General features: G+C 33.7%; 1 protein-coding gene across 1 annotated transcript in view; it reads left to right on the top strand.

Moving 5' to 3' along the window:
• Nucleotides 1-10,805, top strand: part of LOC131060113 (endo-1,3;1,4-beta-D-glucanase) — a 149,529-nt gene extending 138,724 nt beyond the window's left edge. The window contains 1 exon segment of the mRNA XM_059218472.1: nucleotides 10,294-10,805. Coding sequence (XP_059074455.1) covers nucleotides 10,294-10,434 — 141 coding nt within the window. The 3' untranslated portion in view covers nucleotides 10,435-10,805.
• Nucleotides 10,806-13,187: the final 2,382 nt, after the last annotated feature.

Raw genomic sequence — 13,187 nt, 5'->3', positions numbered from 1 at the left:
ATAACCATGCAAATGTAAGTATAGTAATATAAAATTAAAGAATGGTTGATTGAAAGACATAAAATTAAGTAAAAATACTATTTATAATGAATGAATGAATATTATATTACTATAATCTCCTTTCAAAAATATTCATTGCATATCCTAAAAACATATTTTATCAAGCTTGAATTATTTAATATAATATCTAAGAAGTAGATTTTTGTCAAGCTTGATTTTTTGACATTATGCATCCATAATCCCATTATAGTCTGTCAATTAAATTTAGACTATATTACCCTATAATTATATGAATGAATGTATATTATATTAATTTATAAAATATATATTACATTAGTTTAATACAATAAATTTATCTAATTTAAACTTTCTAAAAGGTGATCAATTACTTTTAGGAGGTGAATGGTCGATTAATAATTTTTTATGCACTTGGAGAGCAACCATGGTAAAAAGTGGAAAGGAAAAAATTGTTCGTCCATTAAAAAATTAGTGTCCATTTTTATTTATTAATTAAGATCTAAAGTTATAATAATTATATATGAAAGTTATAATAATAACTTAAGACAATAACTTTTAAAAATAAAAATAAAAAATAACTTAAGACAATAATAATGTATTAATGGAAATAACCTTCTTAAAGTTAAATCATTTGCGTAGCCCACCACAAACATCAATTTGTAAATTTAAATTTAAAAAAAATGGAAAAATAAACTCTAGATGTGACATAATGTCACTCAAAAATTTAATAATGCTTATATATGTATAAAAATATGTTTTTTTATAAAAATCTATTATTAATGTGACATGATGTCATTAGTAATAATAAATGATGTAATCTATGTTCTATGTATAATAGTAAAATAATTTGAAGTTAAAGATGATTTGACATAAGCTGATGTAATTATTTTTTGTTGACAAAAATTGAATTTTATGCCTAGTGAAAATAATATAGACCAATCACGTGACAAGTAAATCAATTTTTAAATAACTTTTGCTAAAAATTTTACAAACTTTTGAAAACATAAAAAATTATTTTAATTTGAAATTTTTAAAAAATGATTGGTTGAGAAGGACAGCGATTAATAACTATTTAAGCCATTTAAAAACATATTGATTGCTACAGTATCCTGCCATGGCAAGAACTAATAACTTAACCACTAAAATATTAATATCTCCCTCAATATTCAGTCTTTTGATGTGTCGTCTAAAGCTGGGGTCAACACTGTATAACCCCCACGTGTCCAGGTGCCCTGACTAAAAATAGCCTACTGTAAGTCCCTCAACTAAGCCCATGCCGACTGTAAAGGCCCTAGAACTAAACCCAAGACTGAACTGAAGAAGTGGAACTACCACTAAGACTCTCTATCCAAACGTGTTAGCCTACGAGAGTCCAAATAATAGGCTAACCCATTAGCAACTGATGTTGACTAGAGTGGGGACATTACATTGAGGGAAAATGTCATCGTGGTTGTTGTGCCAATTATGCATATTGTTTTGCTTTGTCATATTTATTTGTAGCAAATGCTATAGCAGCAACTTTTATTGACCACTCAGAAGCTACAAGGGATCCCAAAACTCATAGTAAGTGATCATGATCCTACATCTACCAATAATTTTTGGACTAATTTATTCTCTTGTTTGGCTACTCAATTTGCTTGCATCTCATCATATCATCTCCAATCAAATGGTCAAACTAAGGTGGCTAACGTGTGTTGGAGGGTTAATTCTACTGTTTTGCTTCTAATAAATGGGAGAGATGGGTGCAACATTTGCCTCGAGCAAAATGGTGGTATAACACTTCTTTCTACATTTCTTCCAAAATGTCTCCGTTTTAAGCTCTATATGGGTATCATTTACCATCCATCACCTCTGCCTTTGAGGGTACAACCAAAGGTTAGAATGGTTGAACACATTCAATGCTAGCAAGAGGTACGCAAGAGGGACTCTCTAGTTTGAGGGAGAACTTGGTAATGGCATAGAACATAATGAAGTAGCTAGTTGATCAGCACCACAATGAATGGTATTTTAAAATAGGAGTTGCTCTTTGTGCAATTATAAAATTATAAGTAGATGTCATTGGAACAATAAAAGAAGGATAACAAGATTTGACCTAAGTATCACAGCCCTTACAAAGTTTTATAGAAGACTGGTAGCGCAATATACAAATTGGAGTTACCTCAATCAATGGAAATGTATGTGGTCTTTGATTTTTTTTTTCTAAAAATGGTATTAGAAAAAGGGTTTCAACCTAGAAAGTGTTACCAAAGTTTGATACGAAGAGTAGAATCCTTTTGGAACTTAAGGAATCCTTTAGACATGGACCAAGAGACTGCGGACGAGGACAATTATAGAATATTTGATGAAGTGGAAGAATTTACCTAGTGAATATGTGACATGGGAGGATAAAGCATTCTTGTAGATGCATTTCTGCAGTTGTCAACACTCTGGACAACATTGGTTTTAAGGGGAGGAGCATTCTATGTGCTTAATCTATAGTGTGCATTCGGATATGTGTGGCCAACATGGGTAGCCTCCTTGCCCTAAATATGGTACATATAAGAGGTAGTAATTAGTATATTATCATCATATTTTGACATTTGTTCTTATTGGAGACTTTTGGAGGATGCCCTCTTGAAGTGTCTTATTGTTATCAAGTATTGGTAAGTAATTTCTGTGATATTCTCAAGAATTACCTATTATATTCTTTCTTGTGCAAGTGATTTCATTATGTTCTGATAATGAAGACAGTCCAGGTGCTCTGTAAAAATCTACAAAAAATATTACTTGAATAAAAACATCTTCAAAACCGACCATCATGGTGAAGCTCTCGGAGTTTGATTATCAATGACTCCAAAAATTTCTAAAAACTCGTATGTATGATCAAGAAATGTCAAATGGAACTCGTTACAAAAAGGTGGTAACCATGAGGGCAAATGAGAAATGCATGTCACTGAAGAACGACAAAAGAATTAGGACTTGCAAAAGAAGAGAAAAAAGCTTGAAATTCCAAAATGTATCTTTGCAAAAATCAACCTTGTTAAAATTAGAACCAAAAAGACAAAACTCGGAAATCTGAAACTTAAAAAACTCACAAGAACAAGGAAGACAAAAAATTTATCCTAGGAAAACCCTCCACCTGAAGGTGAAAAATCCAGCCACACAAATCTAACTTTATTAAAGGCACAACTCTAATACAATGCTCTTGAGCTTAACAGGCAATGAACTAAACAAGATTGTTAACACTTTAACAATCAACAGCATAAGCCAATATCATCTCAGAAGAGTGAAGACTTCTACCATATATCCGGCACATAGACTTTCATACATCAATAATATATGAGGAGGCAGTGATGATGCAGAACCACAAAAGAAGATAAAAGATTGCTGAAGGAGATATGATCAGATCAAAACCACCACACGGATAAACACACATATAATATATTCTCTTCTCAGAAATTCACGCGAGCGCTAACACCAAAAATAATCCGCAACATATCTAAATAACATATACAAGCCTCCAGGAATGTCTAAGGGCGATGAAAGTCAAAGAGCCCATGCTGCAAGCTTAGTGGTGGTTACATTACAAGCTGCTTCATAGACGATTACCAAAAAGAGTCGCACAGCTGAAGACACCACCATACCTCTTGACGAAAGAAATACGATAAAGGCAGAAGACGTAGCCACCAAGTACGTGACTCCCATGGAACCATAATTAAACCCAATGGCCGGTGACAGTTAACAAAAGATCCGTTACACTTCCAGCTTGGAGGAAACCAAAGAATCGAATGCCAAATACAATATAATCGAACAGAATAAACTAACTGATAAAAGGTAAGACATGATATCAACAAGACGGTTATAAAACCATCGCAAAAAAAAAAAAAAAAACACTCCTGCAGCTACAAACATTAACAAACCTGACCTAGAAAAGTTGAATCTCTAGCACAAAATGTCCAGATTGCAAAAAGTTTTGTAAGGAAATTTGGATCCAATGCAGAAACAAAATTTTATGTATAGTAGATGATTTACTCTTTCTTCTGGTATAATTTCAGGCCAAATGAAGAAATTTGATACCGGCATGCAACATTCCCAAGACAGCATAAAAAGGCCATACACGAGGAAAATATGCACCCAAATGATGCTTTTTGAAAATGAGGATAAGACATGCTATCTGAAAATATGCAAAAAAATCTACATAAATTGATATTAGAAGCATTTTGAAAACTTGACACCACCACAGTGTAGCTGGCTCCAAATTTTTTGGAAATTTCGTTTGTATGACCAAGGTATGTCAAAAAATGGAAATCTCTTAAAAAATGTGTGCCTTCATGAAGGTAAACAAGGAATATATGTTACTGAAGAATAATAAATAATTGGGACTTGAAGAAGAAGATAAAACTGTTTGAAATTCAGAAATATATCTCTGCGAAAAATCAGCAAGACCTAAAAAGTTGATTTTTTGGCACAAATCTTTATTTTATGAAGTGTTCTGTAAGGAGGCAGAATTTGGATTTGATGTAGAAACATAGGTTGATTTAGACAATTAACTTTCTTCTTGGACGATTTTAGACCATATGAATGTTTATTTTGGTATGATTCCATAAACATCTGAAAGGATCTGTATGAGAACAAAATATGCACTTGGAGTGAAATGATAGAATGATATCCATAATTAGATCTACATTTGGACAATTTTCAAGTCAAAAGATGCAGTAACGAGCATGCTATTAAATCCACACAAGTGCAGTGTCCTCTTCAAGCTTCCACTTACCAACACAACAAAGACCCAGCAAAAATTAATCGATTAAAAAGGATAGAAAAGTATAAAACAATAATTATCTACTAGCTACAAAAGGAGGCTGATCCATTCATAGGAGGGTTTTCCTATTATTGTAAAAATAATGCTAAAGCTTTAACTTAGATAAGCTTAACCATTATAATTTTAATTTACAAAAACTCAACTTTGGTTTCTTAACAGATGGTTTGAGTACACACATGTCTACTTGTAGGTGTGAATAGTCAACCAGATAGTTGTGCCTAACACTATTCAGTTAGAGGCTAATGCATGTATTTTGCATGTTAGATTACTATTCATATGGAGCCCAGATGTGTTCACACTGGCTTACTTATAACACCCTCTATAAGTAAAAATGGTGTAGATGGGCTTTAGTAATGAGCCTTGCAGAGCATGCACAAGCTTATTTCAAGGTTTATTGTTTGTAGTTTGAAGTTTATTGTTAGCATAATAGGATAGTTCATGGCTAGTATAATCGTTTGTTTATTGAATCTGAATTGTCTTGTGAAAGGTAGTTTGGAATGGTTGTTCTTGGGGTAATTGGCTTGGTTATTTTTCTTTTCCTCAGTAAAATCTCATGCTCTGCAGTCCATGGTGGGGTCAGAACCACTCTAGAAAACATCTTTGAGATGGAAAAAAGGAATTGAACTTTGGCTATGGTATGTTAAAGTTTAGAGTCTTGAGACACTTTATAAACAAGCCACAAGATCTTATATCCTAGAACTAACTCACTAATAAACACCTCACATTGCAATAAAATATTGGAGAGAATTTATATTAAAAAAGACAATAGTTGAATATAAAAATCTATCAAAAAAACTAATTGCAGATTCTAATGATTATTATAAAATATGAACCTTCACATATACAAGTGTACTAATTAGTCTAATCAAGAGAGAATAACAGAGGTGCTAAATGATATTCCAAGATAATCTTAAAACTTACTCGTGGCATTCACTCAAGCAATTCTAATTTAACAACTAATAGCTCCCAATCAATCTAGGTAAGTATTGTCACAAAAGCTTGCACCCTTGTTGAGCTATCAACTCAACAACCTTGTGAAACATGGAAACAACCCCAAAGTGTGGGACCTTGCGCAAGGGGTTTGAATCTCCGGAGAAGGCTAGCTTCCTTCTCAATCCAAGTGCAGGTGCTGAACCAACTCAACACTACAAATTATACTTCTGAACCTATCCTAACAGCTTGCAAGGGAAAAGGGAAGAGATAAATGCTTAAAATGAAAGGAGGTGATGCACCAAGATAAGAGATGTTTCTCTCCCCACCCGAAATGGCACAAAGAATCAACTGAAATACCAGGAGATGCACAAACTTCAGTTGCATGAATGACCTCAATGCATGTATGGAGGTTAGAACTTGCTGAATGTCAAGAGGAGAGAAGGTTTCCCACAAGTCACACCTAGAAATAGGTTAACACAACATATATGTGAAAGAAAGCCACAACATACACTTACAATGAAGGTAAGAACACATACACAACATGCATAAGTTGAAGTAAGGCAAGAATGATGATTTCAATTCATTATAAGGCCAATGGCCAAACTTACAGTTGCAGAAATGCAAAATAAATACAAGTTTTCAAGAAAAGTGAAAGAGCATAGAATAGCTCAAGCTAGTAGGGAGAGAACCCTTTACAATGAGGCTTAACAACCTTTATATAGAAAATTGGTTGCAGAGGAGAGACCATTGGTCAAGGAAGAGAAGCCTTGACCCTTGTGTGTGCAGAGGAATGTCAGACGGGGAAATGCAGGGAAGTGCATGCAAGCAACCCGACCATACCCTGACAAGGCAGTCCCAAGAAGGAAGGTACTTCTAGAAGGTGGATTGCCTGACCTTCCAAAGTCAGAACATGTAGGCATGACATAAAGGTCAACAAGTAACCATAAATAAGAATGGCCTTGTACTCCACCTGATAGAAATCCTGCCAAAATCATTAAATGCACCCCTATAGCTCCACAAAAGAAAGTGTACTAGTCGCAAGAGTTGGTGGAGCATCAAGGCTTTGAGTGTTGATCACGTCATCTGGAAGTATTGAAAGCCGTCAGAAGTCGGAAATTGGGAACTTCGGGGTTCCGGAGTTACTGGGGTTCCGGGGAAGGGAAGACTTAGGAACTGGGGTTCCGGGGAAGGGAAGACTTAGGAAATTGGGAACTTCGGGGTTCTGGAGTTCCGGGGTTTTGGGGAAGGGAAGACTTAGGAACTTGGGAACCTCAGGGTTTCGGAGTTACGGAGTTCCGAGGAAGGGAAGACTTGGGAACTTGGGAACTGGGGTTCCGGGGAAGGGAAGACTTAGGAAATTGGGAACTTTGGGGTTTCGGAGTTCCGGGGTTTTGAGAAAGGGAAGACTTAGGAACTTGGGAACCTCAGGGTTCCGGAGTTACAGAGTTTTGGGGAAGGGAAGACTTAGGAACTTCCATCTGACAAGACAACACTTCACACTTCATGATTCCATTGTTTTCTCTTTGATCAACTGAGGCAGCACTGATCCATAGAACATATCTCTGATCAGTTCTCACTAATGGACCAAGGGTGTCATAAAATGACAACAGTAAGATTGGGGCATAAAAACAACTCACTAAGTTTCAAGTGTATATTTACATTTTACCTATTTGACTAGGATAAGTGGGATAGTCTAGAATTATCCTCAAGTATTTGCAATAACAAATGAAAGTGAACCTAGGCCTATAGATTAACCTTAGTGAAACTTAACATGAAAAAGATGTACTATGTGCAATACACCAACATAATGTGACGAAAAGACGTGATGCCAAAATAACAGTTAAGGTAGGTGATCTAGGATTGAAAAAGAATAAATACTGTAATCAGAAGATTAGTGATGGACATATAATTAGAAGTCATGGAAGAAATTGGGTAACCCCCATTGTTACCAAACCAATTTTGATTGAGAATAGGTAATCGAATTAATATTGACCCAATTGATGTTTTACCAAGTCAAGATATTGTGACTGCTAGAACAAAGTTGTGATATCATGTTTGGAACAAATCTAGGCCATAAAAATTGGATGCTCCCAATTTATGCTGGATGCACTAATAGATTAAGCAAATGATAAAATTCAATCAAGTTACAATGTTGGCTCAGCTTCAGATGAAGATCAATTTGAACTTGACGTAAGAGTATAACATATACATGTTTGTTCAGAAGATGATTGTTACTTCAACCAACAACTACTATGTTGGCAAATGGAGAAGTATGAAATGTTTATACCAGTGTCAATTTGAGATGGAATCTTGAGTAAACACTAAACCTACTAGAAATGGAGGAGTTCATCCACCATACTTAATTGCTATTTTTATGAAGTGGAAGAGATAAGTGCACAGTATTTCAAAGTGAATCCAAAAGGGTAGGTCAGAACATAAGTAATTATGCTCTATATTTTGGAATTGCAGTATTGGAGAAGCAGAATTGAATAATCCACTAGCTAATGATTTTACATGAGGAATCCATCAACTATGCTGAAATAAGAAGAGAGGTCATTGGGTACAGAATTAACCAGGAGCACATTGGATGCAGAATCAACCACAGCAGCAATAAGGAAAGTTTTGCATGGAAATATAAAGACTTGGAAGAAGTACCATCTATGTTGAGTTTTCAAGAGGATTCATTTCCGGCTGGTTTGATTGAAAGTTGAATTGAAGACATAAGCACAAGTTATAAAGTGAGAGTTGTGAAAATTGTGATGAAAGAGTAAAATTATCTGGTTTTAGTTTTTATACGAATGGAATACTTCTTTATGTTTTGTATCATCAGCCCTGTGCGATAGCTTTGGTGTTCAGCTGCACTTAGTTACTGTTATTTCTGCATACATTTATGCTGTCATATACTAGTTTCTGTCTGGCAGTAATTTATCAGACAAATCTGCACGTGAATAGAACTAGGCTATTTCTCATTTGACCCATGTTAGGAATCCTAGGAAATGACTGATAGTCCATGATTAAACCTAACTTAATCTATATCAGGGAACACCATGAATAGAGCTTAAAAGTTAAAGGGACCAGATAAATCTGTTCACCATAAACAAGAAAATAATCCATGAAAACCTTTTCTTTTTCAATGCAGTTCCAACAGTCAGGTCATGATTGGAGAGACTTAAGAGAGATTAATGGAAAAGATTTTTAATATTTTATTCAACTGTGTAATGAAGGATCTCTGTGATTTGTGAAATGCACTTCTGAACTTGCTCTACAGTTGAACCGGAGATTGGAGGTACCATGTCAATCTATTTAGAAATATGGAGCCTACTACAACAAAAATGTTCTGGGATGATTATTGCTCCACCAAGGTTTGGCAGTAAAGATGAGTCTTCACAATAGTGGTGTGCATATTGTTAATACAGGTTTTTGGTACAGAGAAAAATGTTGATCATGCTTCTCACGCGTAAAAATTATCCTTATACCAAAACCTTTTGTTCTTGTCTTCAAGGTGAATTAAATTATTTATGCAATCTTTCCTTTGTTGGCAAGGTCCTCGCTTCGTAATAGTTGGACGAGTAGGGAAAGCTGCAAATTTTCATGGAACACAATTTGGTTGATTACTATTTGATTTCTGTGCAAGGCTACTTCTTATAAGGACCCTCCATTCTCAGCTTAGGGGAGTCGAGAATTTCATGTAGGAGTTGGCTTAGCTTGTTAATATTAAAAGCAACTGTATTTGGAAGGAGTTGACTAAATGCTTCTTGGGGGTATAGGCTTAAATTAGTTAGATATTAGCTCTTTTTGGTCAATCTAGGTAGAGTTTTCCTACAATATGGTTGGAATAGACGTTTTTCTTTAGTTCATGATATAATGTAAGATACATTTCTAAAAATAAAAGAAACCTAATCATTCAGATGGCTCTTTGGACTTCAAGACTGCAAATTGTAGCGTAAAACTACCAATGATGATTGAAGAGGCATTACAAGCCTATTCCTTTGTCAGAAATACAAGGAGAAAAAACCAGGTTGGCCTCCATGGATGTCTTAAACTTATTGAAACATAAGGGGAATGTTGATCTTATATGAGCTGTATGTGCTCTTAGCTAATGAAACTAATAGGGAAGTGTGCCTTATCAGAAAATTATGATAATTGTATCACATGAAATTTGCATGTCTTGAAAAGAGTGTTTAATTATGGAATTCGTGCCTGTTGATGAATGTGAGTTGTAACAGAAAAATACTTTTACATGGTAGTATACGATTACGCGTTATCCTTTAGTAACATGAAAAAATAAATATGCTGAGAGCCCTTGTATGAAACTTTACGAAGGAAGTGGTTTTAAAAAAAATGATCACAGTGCATAATGTCCCAGCTTGCTTTCAAAGTTGTGTTCAGCCACCCGATCCCCTGAAGATTGCTTCAATATATTCCTTTGTGAGATCTTTTATATACTAAGTGCAATGTTTTGACATTTCTTCTTTAAAGAGAAACGTGTTTAGTTGTAAAAAGATGATGCATGTGACACTCCGCATCCTTTTTCATTTCAGGTAGATAGCTTTGTGAACATCTATCCTGGAGTTGCTCATGGCTGGACTGTAAGATACGATGAGAAAGATGAAATTGCTGTAACTAATGCTGAATTGGCACAGAAAAAAATGTTGGAATGGTTTGAGAAACATTTGAAGTGAGAAGCTAATGCAAATATATTTAACTTAAATATTGAGAATGCACTCTATCTTTATTGCTAGTGCAAGATCAGTCTAGATTGATGAAATATATGTGCCCGATCTGAAGGCACATACAGTTTCTACTAAAGGAACTGCGGCCTTCCACTATTGCTCGTCTGTCGATTTAAAACGTCTTGGGAGCAATGGTGACAGTAATAATGGTGCATCATTCTCTGACATTGTATTTATCTGTAATCATTAATTTTTATTGTTGATTTCTACTAGTCTCGTATCGAGAAATACCAGTCTTATTAAAAAATGGCAAGTTAATTGTTTGTGTTGTAGAAATATTATAACTTACATTCATCAACAGAAATATTAGTCTTCTAGCAGTTTTCGTGTGTTGTAGAAATATTATGACTTATAAAAGACATTGTTTTGTATCGATTAGCATAATCTATATTATGTTCAAATATACCAATAAGTAACACTTTTTGGGGTGATTTGTGATTATTTAATTTTGTTTGAGAAATGGGTTGATAGGTCATTGGAGCCGTGATTTGTGATTATTTTTTAATTTTGTTGAGAAATGGGGTTGATAGGGCATTGGAGCCACCCTTTAGATAATTTTGATTGAGTAAAATAATAGAAGTTTGTTTTAAGTTTGTTATTTTGTGTCATGATAATTATAAGGAATCTATATATAAATTTGGTGATTTAAAAAAAATAAAAATAGTTTTTATCATTAACAAATTTTATTTTTCTTTGTTTTTTTGAAAAAAATAAATAAATTTTGATGGCAATTTTTTTATATACATTAAAATCTTGTGGAAAATCTTGGCAACTCTTGACAAGTAATAAGAAAATGTATTAATTAGAATGATGAATTCTTAAAAGATAAAAAAATAAAAAAATTCTTTGAAAGAGTAATATGATTCGAAGATGGAAATTGTTGATAGGTTCGAAGAGTAGATTATAACATTTAATTACTACCATTGATTTACAATATAATCTTATAGTTGTAATTGTATTCTCTGAGTTAAATTGTACTCACGTTTTGAAATATTCATTGTTGGAAATATGGATGGTCATTTGATGGTGTATATAACTCTACAAGCTTCAAGAGTCAATGCTCAGGAATTGATAGAGATAATGTTGTAGGCTCACCTTTTGGACAATTTTATAATTGCATTGGTGGCATCTTTCATGGGTGGCTTTTTCTTGTGGAAGATTCGTGGACTTAATAACTTGCAAGCGATAGGCTTAATGTAAATGCAAGTCGCATGTCAATTTGGCAGAGTTTCCCAACACACCACAAGCCTTCATCTTTGAAAAGGGTTGCCCACACGCCACATAGCAATCTCGTGTGTTTCAAAGAAGGGACCTCACAAGTAGAAGACACGTGCTAACCCTGTGAAGAAAAACAAGGAAAGAAAAAGAGTAATCGCAAAAGACCCTACCAGTATAACACGTGTCTAGTACATGGAGAAGACTCAGTCGTTGACAAAGCGACCTCATCATGCAAGTGAGGGTTGTTGCTTGTCAACAAAGCGGGAGACTCAGAAAAATTTGAACTCGAATGGAAAAGAAATTTACACCCATTCTTATTGTATGAAGGTTGTGGGTGATCCAAGTGGCACATGTAGACACTTAAAATTGTTCAATGCTTACAAATATCAATTTTATTAATTATTTTTCTATATTAATTAAATACTTTATTATTTTATAAATCTAATTTTATTCTTCGGATTTAATATTCCTCTTTCATTTTAAATCAATTATTCAACTTTCCTCTTAATCATTTAATCAATTGACCATTTTCTCTTTAAAAGTATTTAAATAATTTTATTATTAAATTAATCTCAATTATTTACTTTAATTGATCTTTATTGCTTAATTAAATTCAATTTCTATTTTTTCATAATTAAATAATTTCTTTAAATTATTTAATTATCTATTTATGTCCTCTAAAGTAAATAAATTAATCAAATTTCCTTCAGATTCGAAATCATTTCATTTGACATTTTTGAAAATCTAAATTTAATCCAAATGATATTTCATTCTAATTTTCTACATCACATGTCAAATTCCTAACTACCATTGACTTCTTGTTAACTCTCAATCAACTTTTCTTGGCTAATTAATCAATCCAGCTAACCGATCAATCAAATCAATCTTTTAATCAGTCAAGTCAATTCACTCTCAATCAAATTTCTTGACTAATCAATCAATCCTCTTCAACTCCCAATCAAATCACTTAACTATTTAATCAGTTCTCTTTAACTCCTCAATCAATCCAGTTGGTCTCTCAATCATATTCAATCAAGATGAACAATTCTCTTCCACCAACTTGTCACAATAAATCTCAATCGTTGATTAATTTTGTTCTCAAATCGATTTTAGCCATTCAATCAATCCTTTTGAAATCTATAAATTCGACATTAATCTTTCATTTTTTCAGTAACAACTATCTTTGAATTCTTGTGTCCACATATTGCAGGTTTTCATAACGCAATTCTAAGAGCCAATTTCCCGCAAGAAGCAAAAGAACAATAGAAGCATCATAATTAGATTCAACAGGGGGTTTTAGTGTTTTAATTTACTTTACGGTTGAATTCACTAAGTAGGCTTTTATTGTCATTACGTTCGGATTTTGGTTAATTAGACTAGGTTTAGTGGTTGCTTGATAATCTATTTAAAACAATGAATTTTCCCCATAAACAATTTGGTGAACCCAACGTGAATAGACAACCAACTGATTTTTATTTTTTCAT

This window comes from Cryptomeria japonica, chromosome 3 (genome assembly GCF_030272615.1).
Source record: "Cryptomeria japonica chromosome 3, Sugi_1.0, whole genome shotgun sequence".
Lineage (NCBI taxonomy): Eukaryota > Viridiplantae > Streptophyta > Pinopsida > Cupressales > Cupressaceae > Cryptomeria > Cryptomeria japonica.
Note: the sequence above shows the minus strand (reverse complement) of the source record. Positions and strands in the feature narration are given on the sequence as shown.